Genomic DNA, 21,222 nt, shown 5'->3' on the forward strand with positions numbered 1-21,222 from the left:
TGCAATAGCAGACTGATGACAATTCCACATTTTATGTTCGGTTCCGATCCAGTCAATACCAGGTAGCTGAGCAAATGAATGACCTTGATAACGACAATATCTGCCGTATTCATAACCACAGTTATATTTTTGAAAATGTATAAGGGTTCATGAGGTTCACGCCTCCCAAAGTTTACTAAGGAGGAGATTAATCATAGTAAGAATTTGCAGTTGTAATACCGGTAACGCATTCATCTGAAATTGATTTGAGACGTGGAATGTCTCGGAGAAAGTTTGTTTATTGCCAATGGGAGTGTTGCGCATCAGGATTGGTTGCCACCAATTCGGTTCGGCACACTCTCCCGCTCGGCCTCACTCGCGCAGCTGCCTGCCGGTCAGCTGGTAACACCGCTCGGCCTCACTCGCGCAGCTGCCTGCCGGTCAGCTGGTAACACCGCTCGGCCTCACTCGCCCAGCTGCCTGCCGGTCAGCTGGTAACACCACTCGGCCTCACTCGCGCAGCTGCCTGCCGGTCGGCTGGTAACACCGCTCGGCCTCACTCGCGCAGCTGCCTGCCGGTCAGCTGGTAACACCGCTCGGGCTCACTCGCGCAGCTGCCTGCCGGTCAGCTGGTAACACCGCTCGGCCTCACTCGCGCAGCTGCCTGCCGGTCGGCTGGAAAAACCGCTCGGCCTCACTCGCGCAGCTGCCTGCCGGTCGGCTGGTAACACCGCTCGGCCTCACTCGCGCAGCTGCCTGCCGGTCAGCTGGTAACACCGCTCGGCCTCACTCGCGCAGCTGCCTGCCGGTCGGCTGATAACACCGCTCGGCCTCACTCGCGCAGCTGCCTGCCGGTCAGCTGGTAACACCGGTCGGCCTCACTCGCGCAGCTGCCTGCCGGTCAGCTGGTAACACCGCTCGGCCTCACTCGCGCAGCTGCCTGCCGGTCAGCTGGTAACACCGCTCGGCCTCACTCGCGCCGCTGCCTGCCAGTCAGCTGGTAACACCACTCGGCCTCACTCGCACAGCTGCCTACCGGTCAGCTGGTAACACCACTCGGCCTCACTCGCGCAGCTGCCTGCCGGTCAGCTGGTAACACCACTCGGCCTCACTCGCGCAGCTGTCTGCCGGTCGGCTGGTAACACCGCTCGGCCTCACTCGCGCAGCTGCCTGCCGGTCAGCTGGTAACACCGCTCGGCCTCACTCGCGCAGCTGCCTGCCGGTCAGCTGGTAACACCACTCGGCCTCACTCGCGCAGTTGCCTGCCGGTCAGCTGGTAACACCACTCGGCCTCACTCGCGCAGCTGCCTGCCGGTCGGCTGGTAACACCGCTCGGCCTCACTCGCGCAGCTGCCTGCCGGTCGGCTGGAAAAACCGGTCGGCCTCACTCGCGCAGCTGCCTGCCGGTCGGCTGGAAAAACCGGTCGGCCTCACTCGCGCCGCTGCCTGCCGGTCAGCTGGTAACACCGCTCGGCCTCACTCGCGCAGCTGCCTGCCGGTCGGCTGGAAAAACCGGTCGGCCTCACTCGCGCAGCTGCCTGCCGGTCGGCTGGTAACACCACTCGGCCTCACTCGCGCAGCTGCCTGCCGGTCGGCTGGTAACACCGCTCGGCCTCACTCGCGCAGCTGCCTGCCGGTCGGCTGGTAACACCGCTCGGCCTCACTCGCGCAACCGCCTGCCGGTCAACTGGTAACAAGGATGGCACAATGAGCTGCCACTCCCCCTCCCTCCAACTGCCGCTCAAGGCGCCGCCGCGGCCGACGTCAATCTGACCCGAAAAAAGACGCTCATGTGACCCTAAAAACTGCTGGTGGCCCACATGAATATTGGAGGCGGCTGGTCTCTCATAAAATACCAATACAGCCCGGATTTGTGGCGGTGGGGGAGGGGGGAGAAGGTTTTGCGGCGGGAGCGGTTTGCGAAGGATGCTAACATTTCTTTTTAGTACCCAGCCCCATTCACTATTTGTACACACTGCGAAAACTACAGGTGGCAATAACGTTGATAGGCATAGTACATACAGTATCAATGACCATTAATGTTGGTTTGTTTCGTCCTGGCGCCAAAAACAGCTGTCCCAACTGCGCACTGCGTATGTTCACGCGGCTTACCACTGACCTTGTCTCTACATTACTTTCGTTGATTGCGACGTGTCATTGCTAAAGGTGGTCAATAAGATGCGCAGCAAAAGTTCATTTTCCGCTTGCCAGACTGCATAATCACGTTCATTGGCGTCGTAGTAAAAAAAACTACGCTCAACTCCCATGGGAGAGTAAAGCCCCAGAGACCCCCTTGGCTGCGCTCATACTCACAAGAATACAAATTTAGACCCTTGACCCTAACCTTAAGTTCGGCGACTCACTGAGCTCGGATGGATATCGCAGGTCTAGATGGCCTTAAAAATCTGCAAATTACAAAGTATGAGGTACAACGCACAAACCTCAGCAACATGGCGATGGGTACCCACTACATCTGCATGCATTCGTGGGTGGAGCGTGCAGTGTGCAAGTATGGCAGCAGCCATGCCAGCCATCATTGAAATCAACATTATTTTTGTAGTTTTCCACCGAGAGATGTCCGCTCTTGAAGCTTTACCACGCCATTTTCCAAAACACTGCCACCGCTGCCCACAATAGATATCATTCATAACCTTGCTGCCTACCTGCACGCTGGGCTACAAAGCTTGCACATTAGCCCTACTGGGTCTCCTCACATCAAACAGGCTGCAGAGCTTTTCACATCCCGTAGTCCGCAGTCCCCACATGCTGCCCACATTACCACGTGACAACTTGAAAATAAAACGAGCGAGTCTCAACGAAGTCATGTGTTGTACCATGCAAATTACCATCTATGCTTCAAGTTTCCAATCTACTGCTGGCACGGATTCTCCGGCTGGATGTTGGTGGTGGTGGTAGTTTGGTATTTTAGTGAGCATCGGCTGCAAATGATCATACAGCGCCCATAACTGTTGTGCGATGCAGCAGAGTTGTGATCCAAACTGGTGGTTGATATGCTAAAAATAAGCAACCAAAAGACTGAGACACGCATGGCGTGAGGGCAAAAACATCACAGTTAAATATACGGAAGAGAAAAACCGAAAATTGTCGAGCTTCGAAAACGCTAGACTCATCATCTAAGATGTCGGCTGGTGTAACGTTTGGGCGTTCCGTCCCAAAAATTAGGCCAGGACAAGCGATCAGCACGTGATGCACAGTTAGCAGGCTGCCGCATCAAAAGCAGCGTTGGCTATCACGGCTATCATCAGTAAATAGCAGATGACGGTGGGGCTGCAGGAGCGTGTCCTATGCGTAGGCTGCAAAGAGCAGCTTCATCTCTTCTTTCTTTGTGGAAAGACGACCGCCCGCAGTACGATGCGCGATTTGACGACCCTCAGCTTGTTGCTACGCGAATCCCAGTGGTACTGCTCTAGCTTCCGCATAACAGATAAAGAGTACTGGACACATGTCCTTGGCAAGCAGCGGTTGTAATGTGGTATGCGCGTCCCTTGCGTAGTGCGTTTGGGTGCTGCGTCGGCGAGATCATTTCCGGTGATCCCCACGTGGCTTGGGATTCAACATAATGCGACCGTTTTTTCCCGCCCAATTCAGTGAAATAGGACGAGAAAGAATACCTCCAACAAACGGGTTAGAAAGACACGAGCCAAAGTTAGCCCCCTCCCCCCCAAAAAAAATCGCTCAATGAGTCACACAGGTTCAAACGTAAATAATGCTGCCAGGTTCTATAAAACAGAGAGGTTTGATGATGCCTATCAGTTCCATGAGTAGACGGATGTATTGGCATGTAGCGTGAATGAGAGTGTTACGGGGTCCACGCACCAAGGCACAACCTACGCTTGCATCCGTTTTGGAACCGTATGTGCAAGCTGTCGTGCAGCTGTGAAAGGAAGGTAGGTCTTCCAGAGCTTTACTTTAAAATTCAGTCATAGTGCATTTTGTTTCGCGTGTTTGTTAACGATACATCAACCATCGCCGATGCAAGCTCCCAAGGAGGGGTCGGCACCAGGCTAGACCTGATAACACGCCTAAAGCCTAGGCTACTTTCGTCCAGGAGCTCTCGAATTCGTAGGCAAAAAGAAGCTTGTCGTAAGCGTCGCTGTTGAAGGAGGTTTAGCATGCTACGCAAGAACACAGCAAGTCGAATGATCTGGGAGCTACGACAGCCCACACGCGTGGCGCAGTCCCAGGATTTGTGCCTGCACATTGCTATTTGAGGCTTGTGAGCCTCCACCAGAAGACTTCGAAAGGGTGGGCGGTTTGCGGCAAGCCCCTATATCGATACGGGGCTCGGCGTAGTGAACCGTGTTTAGGGTGCGTTTGGTTAAGTCTCATGCACCATCGCAGCTAAAGCAACCATAGTCAGATTTGGAACGGATGAGGGAGCGGTAGAGAAGTAAAAGAGCACTCCCGTCCACACCGTACGACGTACGTCCTTCGCACTTCAGTATGCTCATGGATTTGAGACATTTGTCTCTTAGGTTTTACTATGCTCTCGGTACGTTAAGCGTCGATAAAGCTGCATACCGAGGAATTTCATCGCACGTCACCGCAGAGGAAGCCGCGTCCGGCGCTTGGTCTGTTTCCTAGAGACAAATAGCCGCCGGACAGGTCTGTTTAAAACTGCCTGCAGGTGCTGGCTAATGGACTTTAAACCCGTATAGTTCCATTGCAAAACTGACTAAATTTAGTTACATTAAGTTATAACAGCAAAATCTCAGAAGTCAGCAGCACCGTTAATCGGCGTCAGGTGGTCGGCTCCTTCAGAAAGATACGCTCCCATCGGAACCGGACGGATACTGGAGCGGACCCGAGGGATACCGCCATCTGTCAGCGATGTGGGCCAAGGCGGGCCACGCTTCTCCGCGCGCCCCGTTCCTACACACGGACTGCACGGGAGCAACGGCCCGGGGTGATGGAGATTGAGGAGAACCCACGATTGGGTTTCTTCGAGAATTGGAGGAGTGAGCCTCCACACGCCTTCTTGGCGGTGGGACAAACTCCCCGGCCGTCTTTTCCCCGCTCCTGGTTGACCAGGCGCGCCTGCTTGGTCTCACGGGCGCGCCTGCCCGTTTCGTGACGTTCCCGTGTCTTCAACGCTCGTACACAGACACTCGTCAAGGTTGACTTTCCAATGGAATCAACCGGTGCATGAACGGTCGGCGGCGACGAAGGCTTCGGCCGCCGTCCAGTCACCGTCTCATGCCGCCGCCGACAAAACCTCCGGAGGGCGGCGAGTCGGCAACACAGTTTCCACCCACTGTCCCGACGGCGAGGGGGGTGTCTGGGCCACCGATCGGGAGTGTGGAGCAGTGCTCCTAATAATAATAATCACTTCACAGAAACCAGAAAAGCGACGGGCGCGTGCTAAGGCCAAAGTTGCGCAATGGTTGCGTAAAAGGCTATCAGAGAATTGAGGTGGTGTTAAACAACATATCGGAGAGATATGTTCCGATGACCTTAAGAGCAGGGGTCCCCCTGAGTCAGTTGTGATACAGCGATGGTCTGACCAGCTCTCGTGTGATTTGCGTCATATATGGTAAGTGCTAGGTACTTACGTCGCGTAAGTACCTAGCACTGATGTCAGAGTACTTACGTGAACGTGCCGGATGACCATGGTAATCGCTGGATCAGTGGTCAATTTCCACCACACCGTCGTAAAGCGTCCCCCTGAGGACTATCAATTACAGGTAGACTCACCTCGGCCGGCACGACCTGCACAAGTCAAAGTAATGACCCAGGCCGCAGGGCACGACCTCGCACAGGTCGAGATAATGGTCCAGGCCGCAGGGCACGGCGTTGATCCGCTGTGGCTCGGAGACTGGCGCCGCCACTGTTCAACCAGTGATGCATTCGGATCGGGTCCTGATGGCGTGACAAGGGTCGCGTAAGGAAGGAATAGATGCTTCGCTGTATTGGGAGAGACCTTATAAATTAGTTCTAATACATTATGAACCATTTCATGCAACAAGTAAAAGTTCTTTATAACCCATTCCTTTATGGTAGAAGTGGTAGGTAGAAGACAGCAATGGACGGCAATTGCTGTCTTCTACATATGGAAGAAGACAGCAATGTCCCTGAGGATGCGAATCTAAAGCCAAATAACCCTATCTGGCGATTGTCGTCTCAACCAGTCGGTCTCAACCCCCCGCCTCCAGTCGGCCTCAACAACCACTCCCCTAGCCTGTCGGCCTCAGCCACTCTCTAACTAGTGGGCCTTAGCCCCCCCCCCCCCCCAGCTCCTAACCAGTCGGCTTCACCCTCTCCTCCTAACGAGTCGGTCTCACCCCCCCCCCCCCCCCCCCTACACAACCAGCTGGCCTCAGCCCCGTTCCCTAACCAGTTTGCCTCCGCAACCTCCTAACGAGTCAATCTACGAATCCCCAAAACAGTTGTCCTGCCGCGCCCCCCCCCCCCCCAACCAGTCGGCCTCCGTACCCTTCAACAGTCGGCCCCAGTTCCCCGTCCCTAACCAGTCGGCCTCTGTACCCTCCAACAGTCGGCCTCAGTTCCCCGTCCCTAATCAGTCGGCCTACGTACCCTTCAACAGTCGGCCTCAGTTCCCCGTCCCTAACCAGTCGGCCTCCGTACCCTCCAACAGTCGGCCTCAGTTCCCCGTCCCTAATCAGTCGGCCTCCGTACCCTTCAACAGTCGGCCTCAGTTCCCCGTCCCTAATCAGTCGTCCTCCGTACCCTCCAACAGTCGGCCTCAGTTCCCCGTCCCTAACCAGTCGGCCTCCGTACCCTCCAACAGTCGGCCTCAGTTCCCCGTCCCTAACCAGTCGGCCTCCGTACCCTCCAACAGTCGGCCTCAGTTCCCGTCCCTAACCAGTCGGCCTCTGTACCCTCCAACAGTCGGCCTCAGTTCCCCGTCCCTAATCAGTCGTCCTCCGTACCCTCCAACAGTCGGCCTCAGTTCCCCGTCCCTAACCAGTCGGCCTCTGCACCGTCTACGCAGTCGGCCTCAGTTCCCGTCCCTAACCAGTCGGCCTCTGCACCGTCTACGCAGTCGGCCTCAGTTCCCGTCCCTAACCAGTCGGCCTCTGCACCGTCTACGCAGTCGGCCTCAGCCCCCCCCCCCCCCCCTCCCTCTGACCGCGGGTTTGTATGCCTGGACAGGGCCGGACGTCAGTGAAGAAGAGCTGCTACTCGCCGCTGTGGAACCAACAGATCGTCTTCACCGAGATGTTCCCTCCGCTCTGCCAGCGCATCAAGATCCAGCTGAAGGACATGGACACCGTCAACGACACGCTCATCGGCACACACTTCCTCGACCTCAATACCATCAGCAACGACGGCGAAAAGGGTACGGAGGGGCTGTCTTAAGGCAACGACCTATAACTGAATATTTCCGGTCACCAATCAGTGCGGGAGATGATGGTGTTCGGCTGTATTAGTCACAAGACCTTGCACAGTCCGACAGTCGTAGCACGCTTCAGTCTTAACGAACAGATATTAAGGTGAAGACACTTAAGATTGGTATCCATTATGCGCGCATACATACAGCCGCTGCCTACATGCATACGCTTCAGTCTTAACCAACATATATTAAGGTTAAGACGCTTAAGATTAGTATCCATTTTGCGCGCATACATGCAGCTGCTGTCTACATGCATACAGCAGCTATGCTATTGTACGGCACATCTGGTTTCAGGTTTTCTCCCTACCTTCGGACCTGCTTTTGTTCACTTGTATGGTTCTACTCGCGACTACATGTTCCCGGGATTCGACGAGCATTCATCACTCAATAACGGAATAGGTGAGAAGCAAACTGATGGGGCTATGTGGCGCCGCCTGCCTCTCACCCCGACGGGGAAGGCGGGCACAGCGGGGTTTCGAACCCCGTACCTCCGCCTTCCCGGACAAACAGTGGTTACGCAGATGCGTTATCCACAACACTATTGACTCCCTAAGCGCCGTTAACCAAAGCGCTTCGGCCAAAGGCTTGTACGTGTAATGTACACATACCCTAGCATGCTTCGCTCGAATTTCCCACCATGGGACTCTGGCCGCCCAAATTTTGTCCGTTGAAGGCACTTCCTATTCGAAGTATCATATTCAAACCAGGCTTTCCCTCAGGATTTAGTTTGACTCCTCCAATCCTGCTTTGTCCTCCAGTCTCAGAGGTAGGGCTACACCCATGGCCACAATGAAAATATGGCGTTCTTGCCTCTCATAGGGCTTGCGCTAAGGCCAACACTGCAACAATTTTTCACCGTGAAGAAAACAACGTCGAAAAAGCATGAGATCAGTCAGGCGACCTTGCCACCGTTTTTCATCTGTTCTGCTCTCGTTTACTGCGTCGCAACACAAGGCGCACGTTACGAGTACCTCGACTCAGGGATGGATGGGCCTGCGGGAGCCCGGAAAGCACGGTCGATCCCGTTCCCCCTCCGTCCCGAAGGCCAGTCTGAGGTCATCAGGCTCGGACATCCGTCCAATCAGCCCGCTTCGCCATATATGTGCGGTAGGGACTCTGAACCCATTCATTCTGAGGGTTTATAGTGGCTGGAATGGTTTCCGGCTCAGCGTCCCTGACATCGGTCACTTCCATTGCCAACCAGGGCCTGGTAGAAGCTAGTGGACGTGCCCCGGACAGTGACGAAAGAAGCGCTTGTGCGTCGGCTGGTGACGATCACAGTTTCAAATCAACGGGCGCGCCAGTCTCTGCATTTCTTATCAGTCCATACATGAAATATTTGCTTTATACGAAGTAACGCGCATGCAGTTTACTTCCCCTTGTTAGTTTGTTGGATGAATGGGTCGGTTAGCTATGACTGGTTGGATTGCCGTTCGCCTGCAGAATGCTGGCAAGTCCCTGCTGTCCGTAACAGGACTGACGCGCTCATGCCAGTACGGAAGAACGATGCTGGTACCAGCCCATGCCCCAGACGTGCTGATGACTCAGCGTGCCTGACCGTCCTGACGGAGCTGGCTGTAAATGTTGAAAACGTTGTGAGTGATAGGAAACCTTACGTCGCATGTACGTTTTTCATTTGGCTTAAAAAGAACATTCTTTTGCGGAGCATACAGACGTTGGGTGACTGGAAGCAGGGTGCCTGCTAAACGAGGCTTGGATGAATGGCTCGTGTGAGCTTCTCACACCCCACGAGTTGCGAGAATCATGATAATATTACGCTAGCTTGCCAGTCCAAAAGTACTGAGGAATATTTATCGTACTGTATCGAATATTGCGTCCCTGTGCTAGCCGTCCATGGGTAATGCCTCTGTCGCCACGATCGGCTGTGACAGAAGCTATTATGAAACGGCATGCACAACTACAGCAAGAGTCTGCTGACGATTGCGATAACACTCGCCGTGTCTCTCCAAGCTGGCCCACACACCGATCTGATAGCAGCTTCCCGCTCTCGGTGTTGCGTGACTCACCATATGTGTTTAAAAACGATCAAATCATTTGTTAAGTGGCCCACATCACCATCCATAATCGTGCAAGGGTGCACGTATATCTAAATACATCAGCCATTGCGGTTCGCCGTTCTTTCTCTTCCTTTCTCTGTCCATATGTCCGCCTATCGCCGCTATTCCCAGCACAGACTACGCACAGCCCGTTGTCATTTGGCACGCAATGACACGCACAGATGACAACACACACACACACACACACACACACAACACACAACACACACACACACACACACACACACACACAACACACACACACACACACACACACACACACACACAACACACACACACACACACACACCACACACACCACACACACACACACACACAGACACACACACACCCACACACACACACACACACACACACACACAGACAGACACACACACACAAACACACACCACACACACACACATTCACACACACACACACACCACACACCACACCCACACACACAAACATGCACACACACGCACGCACACACACACGCACGCACGCACGCACGCACGCACGCACGCACTCACGCACGCACTCACGCACGCAGCACGCAACGCACGCACTCACGCACGCAACGCACACACACACACACACACACCAAACACACCACAAACACCTACACACCACAACACACACACACACACACACTACAGATGCATTTAACTTTACGAGCATTGTAGTAATATCGCCCACGGCTGCCAGCTCCGGCGCCGCTCTCCTGCAGGAGTGCCCCTCCCCCCCCCCCCCCCCCCCCCCTGTTCGTCCCGTCGCGCCACCAATTGGTTCGCTGCCACATTTCGCTGCTGGTTGCATGTAAAGACGTGGTTATTTGGATTAGGGCCCTTTTGACCTGTGGTGATGATTTCAGTGCCATGGGATGAATAAAAATGGGTGACGGTTAGGCGGGACTACATGCGCCTAGGGATTAGGACTGCATGCGCCCGAGGACCCACTCGAGACAAAGCCCGCGCAGGGATCCCTCTGCGGGGCGTGCACTTGGCCTTCGGACGGAGGCCTCCACCATGGGGCCCTTCAGTCCATTTGTGGCTGGCGCATGCAGCCTGCCGCGACAAGCAGGATGTTTGCCAGGATGCCAGGAATTGCGCAGGGAAGATAATACAACGGCGGATGGTCGAAAGCGAGCCGCGTTTCACCATCAAATAACTTAAGAATAGGGCCTCAACCAAAATGGTCTATGCACGTAAGAAAGATTCTGTCACGAAAAATGTACAAGAAGACCGCGAGGTAAAGGTTAAAACACGTGCGCATACACTCGCACGTTGGGTTCACACGCATAACCAACCGCCACCTTGCAGTGTGTGTTGAGGTATCGGAAGTGTGCCACGCCGTTCGCTACAGCGGCAACTCTGATGCGGCAATTCGGGCAGCGGATCTGACATCACAAATACGTTCCATGACGTCATAATACGATGACGTGATGGACACCATGTTTTTGTAAGACGTGTAATCTTGGTATTTCAAGCAGTTTGCACATAATAGCCTACAACTAGTTACAGGTGAGCTTTTTCATCACACCTTATGCTTGTCCCAGATCTTCAAATTTGAAGGTTTCTTGAATTTGTGATGCTAGTATTTCAGTATAACTTAATTTGCACCTTCGCAAAATTTTCTCAACGATGCTATTTGTCCAAATAATAATTCACCGAAAGAACAGCACCACAACTGACAGCTCCAGTCTGAATCTCGCGGCCGTGGTCTACGCGCGTGCGACGTTCTGATTTGTATGCCACTCTTACGTCAGGTCACGTGGCTTGTAACGTCGTCAACGAATGTTATCCTCACCGAATTACGACCGTTCCAGATCCTTCTCTGTGTCTGTCTTACTCCCCCTCCTCCTCCCCCAAAGGCTTTTTCACATACTCGCTCTGCTCACTCCCTCCTACTTCCTGCTTGTAATTGACATCCTTGACACTCACATGCCATTGACCACACATTCTTTTCTGGAAAACAAAATCGGGGACTTTACTTCCGATTTTCATTGGAAGATCCGGCTGGCGCGATCTCTGACAGTCAATCGTTTCCGTCTCACGTCTGGCCTGGCTACCGCGCCATCTGGCGGCGCCGGCTGGAGGACCGTGCTCGCCGCCGCGCCTCGGCTGGAGGGCCGTGCTCGCCGCCGCGCCTCGGCTGGAGGGCCGTGCTCGCCACCACGCCTCGGCTGGAGGGCCGTGCTCGCCGCCGCGCCTCGACGCGCTCCACCGACTGTCCCGGATCCGTGGCCGCCGCTAGCGACGCTCGGGGCGCGACGCTTACGTCTTGTGGCGCGCCGTGCTGCGGGCGTTCCGGGAAGGCGGTGAGTGGCCGGGTCAAGCCGGCGCTGACCGCCGCAGCCGCGCCGAACCTGCTTCGCTGGCAGCTTTGCGGATCAGTGCGTCGTGGATAGGCCCGGCGTCACTGAGGACGAATGAGGCCGGGGTAATTTGGCTTGGCCGCACGGCTGCCCCGGCCCAGCGTCTCAGTCGCGAGTTGCCTGCTATTGATGCCTTTGCATCCCTCGCACCCAGACACACCATGGCAATGGTGACGTTTGAAATGGGCCATGCTATTTAATGTTCTATAAACCTAAGTATTTTCTGGTGTAGTGAGCTCCGCTTTGAGAATCTCGCGCTGAGCCTAAGGTGCATCTGTGAAGATTTTATGTAAGCTTCGTAGAGATCTGTAGTGATCTTCAGCTGAGAGCCCCGGGGTTAGAACCTGAGAGCCTCAATATCGGCTTATTTTTGTTTTTTTGCAAAGTCAAGATCCTTTGATATATCTGCTCGAGAGCCAACACCAAGAATCCTCAGATGTCAAGATCGTCTCCCGTCTTGATGGATATGACAAAGTTAGGATTCTTCCAAAACGAACCGTGTAATAATCGACATATGTGGTCGGATTTAGACAGGCACTGACAGAATCCAACGGCCCGATATCACCTTGGAGGGTTTTCAGTGCAGGATGTATCTACTAGAAACATGGGCGTATGTAAATAGTGGGGCAAGTGACCCCCCTTTTCAAATATAGGACATCTGTTAATACCTATGTTTCTGAACGTTGACAGTCATATGTGAACACAAAATATTGAGAACATGCGATGTTTCCTCACGACACACAAACACTGCGCGCTTGCACACGCTTAGCTCAGTTCTCAGTAAAGATTTGGAGTTTTGCCTTCCCTTCCCCCTGTGGTCCCCGTGTGGGCTAGGTCTCGGCGGGTGGGCTCCCAGATGCATGCGGTCCTGTTCCACCATTACCCATTCTTCTCCATTCCATGGCCCTGAAATGGTCTCCACTGGTCAAAAGGGCTGTAATCCAAAGCGCGAAATAATCAAATCGTGTCCGAAACTTACACTGAACACAATACAACGGCTGAGGGTCAACTGGGTTCCGTTAATGCCAGAAGTCGTGACGTAAACGCCAGGCACGAATGATTCGACGATCATATTTTTTTACCACGAGCACCACATAGCCAATGGGGTGGCTGTATTCACATGACGTTCTATGTCGTAATGATGCCTTGGTGACCTTGAAATGGTCTGAACGAAATTGTTCGTACAAGCTCGCGAATGCGGAAGTTCGCGGCCGTCAAGCTCAGAAACAAGAGGGGTTTAGGTCTTCAAAAGGGCACGACTATGAACGTCAATAGTTGGTCTTTCAAACTGATGTCGCCGTTCAAAACCAAATGCAAATGTGAAACACCCCCTTTAACATGCACACAAAACAATGGTTGTTTTCGGCCTGCAGGCCACCAGGAAGGGCTCCAATCGAACATTAAAAGTCGTTAAGCAGACAACAGTAACTTTTCGTTGATTGAGAGAATCGTTGACTGGGGAGGGTTTAGGGCTCATGACGCCGTCGAAGGGCCCGACACTGTTGACGGTGACCCTATATGTCCATTAACCGGGGCGCTTCAATCATTAAGGAGCCTTTCATGTTGCGCTTGAACTTTTCGCAGTTGCTAGGAAGGCCTACGCTGTTGTCGGTGTCCTTTCTGTTAACCTCCCCGGGCACCTTTGAACCCACAGAAGCTTGCCGCATCGGTGTTGGGCACTTTGTATTTGCTCGGAGGACTCTGCACTATTGTCGGGGATCATATGTATGTTGATCTGCCAAGGAAATCGATCGTTCAGGAGTCTTCCAGATTGGCCATGACTTCCTCCCGTGTTTGTGCTCACAAAGCCCTGTGCTTTGGTCGGAGCCCTATATGTTAACCTACCGGAGCACTCCCGATCGTTCAGGGGCCCACCACATTGGTCTTGTTTGCTCGAACATCCTATACAGTTGGCTTTCCGCGGCCCGCTCGGTCGCTTAGCTGCCGTCCCGGTCTGTCGGCTGAGACCCCCTATCACCCTTTAAGAGGCGTCACAGCGCCACTTATCCCACTGATGTCAACTCTTGTTCGGTCAGGCGGCTCATGCTCACCTCGCAGTGCATCTACCAAACCGACATTATGAGCAACCAATGACGTCACGGGACCACGTGACTTAGCGGTCAAATCGCCAGATGACCGCGCATGGTAGATAGAGCCTTGCGTTAGCCGACCTTCCTTTAGAGCACTCGCACAGTGCTACTTGGGTGCATCTATGCATCACATTTGTGGTTGCAGCGTTTGAGCGTTGCTAAGCAACCGAAAAGACGTTGAACGCTCTTAGCCGCAATGGCCCTTCTCCTGATATTGTTTCACAAAGCACACCGTTGGATCTACTCCATTCAGTTAATTCTTTACCTCGACAGGCACAAAGCGGAAGCAATTACGCAGGTTCTATCACGGATGGATCTCCAATCAGACCCAATATCAATAGAAGCATTGATGTAGCTTTCCGGGAAGACATTCATGACAACGTACCATGCCATACTGAGCATTGTCATCTACAGCTCGCCGACTCACCCCGAGAACATTTTTTTTCAGCGGTGCCCGAGAGTAATAGCTCAAGATTTCTTATGGTACAAGGGAGCTGGGAGCACGTACCACACAGGGCCTGCAATTTAGCATGGCGCCTGGGGTCTGTCTGATAAAAATGCCCCTTTAAGCGAGTGTTTCACATTTGTTGGCGTTTTGAACTGAAATATCCATCCTTGAAGGTCATTCGGTGCAGTTCAAAGCCCTTCCTTACGTAGGACCTGAAGGTCCTCTAGAATCTGAGCCACACGCCCGCGAAAATGTACAGACTATTTCGTGCAGACTATTTCAAGGTCATCCAGGCATCCATGACGTCACAATAACGCCATTAAAATCCTGCCGTTTCATTCGTCATGTGACGATCAAGGCCAAGAAAAAATATAATTGTCGAGTTGTTCATATCTGGCGTTCATGAGCGCGTTTTCCAGATGTAACGGCCGTCTATTGGCTCCCAATCATCGTTGTGCGAACTGCAATGACATAATCAAACAGTGAGGGTAATGGTGATCATATTTACTAAACAGACAACTTGCGTTGTCTTAGAGCAGTCTTTTCCACTATAAGTATGTCAATAGTTTTGAGAGAGCCGATTGCATCATGTCTTATGCTTGCTTCAATACCTTCAAATGTGGAACGTTTACTTTAAAACCTCTGCACTGCTCACTATCCTCCTCCACACTTCTACCTTATGAATCGTCAACCGGTGGTGTGGCAGCCGCTGCCGCTTGCGTTGACTAGACCGGCTCTAGCTCCAGTGCACAGCAGCGGGAGAGAGGGGTGTATAAGCTCCGGTCTGGCCGGTGGCCGCCATCGGGGTTACGGCCGGCGTCCTATGATGAAGTATGTGCCGTTACCGGTCGGGCCGCCCGGCCGAGTCCGACTGGACTGCTTATTTATCGGCGTCCCATGCGATAAATCAAGCTCGTCATTCATGAGCTGGCGCTGCTGGGCGACTGCTGCTGGCAGTGCACAACTGACCGCCGCCCTGAAATTGGCCGGCCGCCGGCCGGTCACCGCACTGCCCGGCAAGACTCGCTGGACGACGGCAGAAAATGGTGGGGCGGCAAGGCTGTGTGCGGGCTAGAGGGTTTTCGTATGATTAAGGTAATCATTTCATTCACTGGCGTACTTAATTGAGGTGGGGTGGGGTGGGGGTACAGAGCCATATCGAGATGCACGCCCCTCTCTGTTTTATCGCGCAGTGATGTGCGTGCGAAGAATAATCAACAATAAAAAATTATAGCATTGAGTATATGAACAAGGACACGTGAAACTGGACGCATGGCAAGCGTGTGGTCATCTTATAAGGTACGCAATGCATTTTACGAACCTGCAAAGCGTTCGAATGTTTTTTCCAGTGAATATTCTTTATTCCCTCCCCCCCCCCCCCACCCCATTCCGAATGACTGCATATGCCCCTGAAAGCAATACCCACGGAAACAGCTACAAATGCACCCTGCATCTTCCTTTGTTAGTAAGCACCAATGCAATGCTAATACGCCAGTGGTAAATTGAAGACGAGTGTCGATAGTAACGGTATTCCTGAATCACATCCGCCCCTTATTAATTGGGTTACTTACTTACATTTACTACGAACCTGCTTCTACTTACCTCGCCGTGTGCCGAAGATCCTCCATGTCCCTGTTTTTCATGCAGCGCTTGGGTGATCTTTGTTCGTACTACGGTTTCTTGCAGGCGTGAAACGTCCTGTTATATCATTTTCTTTTTTGCAGACAATTTTCGGAACTATGTCGGACCTGAAAACTAAATACAGCATGCCTGTGGTGATTCTGAAACATGGCCGAACGACGTCCGACGGCAGATATATATATATATATATATATATATATATATATATATATATATATATATATATATTTCACAAACCGCGGTGCAGTCTTTCGGCTTCGGCGGACCGGTGGGAGGGGCCTAAGCTCCGTCAACTGCCGGGAAAGTTGTCGCTGTGGGCCGAGTCATTCATTCCACCCTGCAAGTGTGCGACCGATGGAAGGGACCTTTGTCGTGACGTTAGCCTACAAAATTATCCTCGAAGTTCATATCCGCTCGCAAACGATTACGATTACAATCCGTGCGCAAACGATTACGCACGAACGATTTAAGCCCGTTCCTCCATGCAACCATGTCAAGTCTTGCCCATTCATCGCCGGATCCGCCGTGTTAACGAGCCTTGCAACGGCACAGTCGATAACATGGCACTGCATGGTTGCTGAGCAACAGCGAGCTCCCCCACACGATAGACTACTCACAACTGTGAAGCCGGGTGGCTTCCGCGTCGTTGTTAATTGTTCGTATACAAATCCAATATGTTTTTAGTTTTGTACATAAGTGAAAAACATTCACTACGAAGATACAAATGTCTATATATATATAATGTACATATTAATATATAGATGTATATGCATATATATGCATCTATATATTCATAGATACGATACAATATATCGCGCAGGTACAAATGCGCGTTATGATGCGCCTAGCATAACTACGCAAACGTCCCAGCTGTGGCGTCGGATCCTCTAGGGAATTGGGAATGGGGTTCTCAGCAAGGGCTTAGGAACGTTACAGGAAGTGATGGAAAACCTCAGGTTAATATCAGTCGTATACAGGCCCCGCCGTATGGTTGATGTTGAGGCTTCACGAGACGCAGGGGTAACCGAATGATGGTATGCCCATCCTCGAGCTAGCGATTCCGTGCCTTCTTTGCTAGTTTCTTTTTATTCAAAGCCACAAGATTGATTTTCTTGAAGCTGTCCAAGACCCCTTGCCCGCCTGCCTTGTCCATATCTTATCCCCCGACATCGCTAAAGGGATGGAAGTGCATACATACGCTGTACATACATATAAACACGCATGCACACATGTATGATGTGCATCACCACACACACACACACACACACACACACACACACACACACACGCGCACACACACACACACACACACCACACACACACACACACACAAACATATATATGTATATATATATATATATATATATATATATATATATATATATATATATATATGTGTGTGTGTGTGTGGTGTGTGTGTGTGTGTGTGTGTGTGTGTGTGTGTGTGTCGTGTGTGTGTGTGTGTGTGTGTGTGTGTGTGTGTGTGTGTGTGGTGTGTGTGGTGTGTGTGTGTGTGTGTGGTGTGTGTGTGTGTGTGTGGTGTGTGTGTGTGTGTGTGTGTGTGTGTGTGTGTGTGTGTTGTGTGTGTGTGTGTGTGTGTGTGTGTGTGTGGTGTGGGTGTGTGTGTGTGGTGTGTGTGTGGTGTGTGTGTGTGTGTGTGTGTGTGTGTGTGTGGTGTGTGTGTGTGTGTGTGTGTGTGTGTGTGTGTGTGTGTGTGTGTGTGTGTACTTGCAGGTTATCTTGATCAAAGCGTCATCATCCATCCTTGTGGAATCCCAAACGTGTTCTGAGCGTGTGACGCATGCCAGATGTCCCTTTGTACCTTCTCCATCACGGCACGGTGGCGACAGAAGAGGTAACTGAAGTCGGTTGCCATGCCGTCTCACCCATACCATCGATCTCCAGGCGAGGGGATCAGCTACCGGGCCCAACTGCTCATCTCCGTGAGGACTGACGTCACTGATGTGGTGGAGCCGGCGCCGTCAGAAGTCGAGGTCGAGCCGGCGCCCGCCGTCATAGAGGTCAGGAGGTCGCCGGCGCACCGTTTGATAGAGGTCAGGGGTCGTCCGGGCGGCCGCGGGAGCTGCTGGACACTTCTGGCGAGCCCGGCCATCCGGCGACGATGAGCTCCGGCCGGGGCCAGCTACCGGGCAGCGATGAGGTGGACAGAACACTCCATTAATGTCTCATGTGGCATTGTCGTTGGGGTAGGTGTTGGTAGGCACAATTGCTGCCTGATTAAGTGGAAAGTGGATTTAGTGGAATTCGTTTTGATGGGATTTAGGGTATTTAGGGATTAAGGATATTTGTGGCATTGTCTTGATGGGCGAAAGCTCCTCGACGTTTTTTTTTTTTTAGACCGTGGTCTCCGCACCATTTTGTGGACAATCTGGAAATTCCTGGCTTTTTCACCTATCTGTTATTTACGGTATTCCCCAAAAGCCTGGAAACGTCGTGGAAATAAAAGATTACTCTCTGAGGTGACTCAAAGCATGTCCGAAAAATGTGTCTAATGTGCTTAGCAGGTAATGGACGTCAAACAGAAAACCTATTTGAGGGCAAAACTTTGGACGCATTAGACGTGATGTGGGACGACACGTGAATGACACGGGACGATGACACTTTGAGGGAGTGCTCCACAGTTATAGGGGGTTTTTAACTGAAATAACCACCTTGAGGACCTTCCGGTGCTGTTCACAATCCTGCCCTTCGGAAGATCTAAGTCTCTCTGGTTTCTGAGCTACATAATTGCGAAAATGGGGAAGGGTTTATCGAAGAAAGTATTTCATCGTCATCGTGGCATTCACGACGTCTTAATGACGTCATTCAGAGCCTGCCATTCCATAAGCCATGCGGCGATGAAGGCCAATAAACGATAATTGTCGAGGCGTTCGTATTTGGCGTTCGTGATTACGATTTCCAGATATATCCGCCGTCAACCGGCTGTCAATTTGTACGAGGTACTATGATGTTGTTCAACCATGACGCATTGAGCGGCACACTTACTTAGCAGATAATTGTGTTGTCTAGAGCAGTCTTTTTTACTTCAAAAGCATTGCAATACATATAAGTGAGCTTGTCTCATCATCTGTGGTGCTTGCTTGAATATCTATAAATGTGAAACATTCCGTTTAACACGCGCTCGTGTGGGATGGTTCAAGTGGACCCCCCCCCCCCGAAGGTTTTTCCGGAATAATTCCGCATGGCGCGGCGCATAGATGTAGGCGATTGAATAGCTAGTGCATCGTTTGACAAATGTAGATGTGCCATGTAAGGATGTTAACCTGCGGCAGGTCAAGGTCAGGCCATGGACTCAGCGGAGACAATTTCTAAGAAATCGTTCAATCTGATGCAAGAACAGATTATTAGACGAAGTCGTGCATCTTTGAGATAGTTTCTTAGACGGCAAAACAAGTGAATGGAAACAAACTCATTGACCTAGCTTCAGGTAATGAAGATCAGACCAATGCCAAAGCCAACCTCTTTTTTACTCTAGATCTTGCCGTATTGGGGCAGTTTCTGGTGCTCAATTCAAATGCATTGATGACAGGCACCGAATTATGCGTCTTTCGTGGACTTCTTAAAGATCGGAATTGTTCATCGACCTAAAATTACCCAGGTCAACATTTTGATTTTGGGAACATGCTGTCTAACGCAATCCTTGGCGCTTGTTCAAATGCAAGAAGCAAAACAGCCTTGTATAATTTTGGTCACCATGACCTGAAAAAGATAAAAACATCACTGAACTTGAATGAACGCCAGTGACCTTTTTCTAGGTATCTAGGTTTACGGTGGTTATATGAGAAGGTCTGGGTCACTTTGAACATCAATTTGTAGTTGACCTCGTTTGACCCTATTTGACCCGAAGGTTATAAACTAGGAACCTTGAATTTTGAAACAAATGAGTTCAGGTACAGGCCGACATACTGTGGTAATTTTATGTCCGTAACTCTCTTAGCTTCTGACATCTTAGTTGGGTCATATTGACCTCCACCCGAGTGAAGGGTATTCAACCGGCCGCCCGGGCGCGTGTTAATTCTCCTACATGAACGAAGTGCCCAGGTCCCGATTTTATAACACGATAGATATAGCATATCTCATTATATAGCCTTGTAGTATATAGTCTATGTAGTCTGGTCTTTGTACTGTTGCACTTTCGTGGACTTCAATAGCCGTCTTTGAGGTAAATATTGTACTTACTTTTGTTACTGGGGTTCTGGACATTGGTTGACATTTTGAAAACCATGCCATCTCTTGTTAACAAAAACGACAAGAAGTTTGGGAGTTTGCCGGGATCAGGCTTAACTCATTAGTTCTTTCCATGACAATTACATGATTTGTGGATCATCTTATGGAAGCGGTGTATCAAAACATTCAATTTAATTGCTAAATATTTGGGCGACTTATGGCACCTTCACATCATGACCAGATAGGAGGCACATTACCTTCATGGTGACTTACGTTTCTGTGTACTTGAATCAAAATTTAGTCTTGGTGTCGCTTTCAATTTTTTGTCATTTTTATCGCATATATAAAATAGACCATATAACCGTGGTCCCGACGTAACTGGTTATAGATCTCAAGCATTTGGCATTCTTGTCCGGATGATCATGGAATGGATTCTAAGATGCTAGATGAGCTGAAGGACCCACTTGGGTAATCCTAGTGGACGGAATCCACACAGAAATAGAGCCACAGTTGTAGTACGAACAAGTTTTGCGACAGTTATGAATGCCGAGACTCTGAAGAGTTTATTGTTATCTTTTCGGGAGACACATCAATTTCGCATGCAAATACCGTGCACGATTATATTTTTCTGAACATGGATCGCACAAAAGCGAGCACCGAACACATACAGCCCATTCATAACTGACCAGGCTGCATGTACCTTGCTCTAATCGAACTTTCCGCGCGTAATTTGGTTGGAATGGATTAAATTTCGACATTCAAAACTTTTGGTTGGATCTTCATCTTGAGAAAGGCAAGGCACTTTTTCTGAGGTGTCTGAGCCGGACCTTATTACGAGTTAGAGTTATGCGACCTTTCGACAAGTTGTCTAAGTTGTTAACTTAAAGACGCGCCACTAAAATTTTGATATTCGGCCTGCCGATTTCAGCACAGTGCATTCAAAGTTGCTAGTGGGTGGAATAATTTCCATGAAACAGACGTAATGTATCCTTGCCGAGTGCCAGATTTAGGCTCAATCACCGCCAGCCGTAATACTGCATGCAATATGCACAACCATGCAGATTGCA

General features: G+C 51.3%; 1 protein-coding gene across 1 annotated transcript in view; it reads left to right on the forward strand.

The window, feature by feature from the left end:
- Positions 1 to 21,222, forward strand: part of LOC119105419 (otoferlin) — a 283,009-nt gene that overhangs the window by 203,750 nt on the left and 58,037 nt on the right. The window contains exons 15-17 of the mRNA XM_037228883.1: positions 7,114 to 7,300; positions 7,649 to 7,753; positions 17,873 to 17,988. Coding sequence (XP_037084778.1) covers positions 7,114 to 7,300; positions 7,649 to 7,753; positions 17,873 to 17,988 — 408 coding nt within the window. The remainder of the gene's footprint in view (positions 1 to 7,113; positions 7,301 to 7,648; positions 7,754 to 17,872; positions 17,989 to 21,222) is intronic.

The sequence above is a fragment of the Pollicipes pollicipes genome, unplaced genomic scaffold (assembly GCF_011947565.3).
Source record: "Pollicipes pollicipes isolate AB1234 unplaced genomic scaffold, Ppol_2.1 Scaffold_6138;HRSCAF=7277_pilon_pilon_pilon, whole genome shotgun sequence".
Lineage (NCBI taxonomy): Eukaryota > Metazoa > Arthropoda > Thecostraca > Pollicipedomorpha > Pollicipedidae > Pollicipes > Pollicipes pollicipes.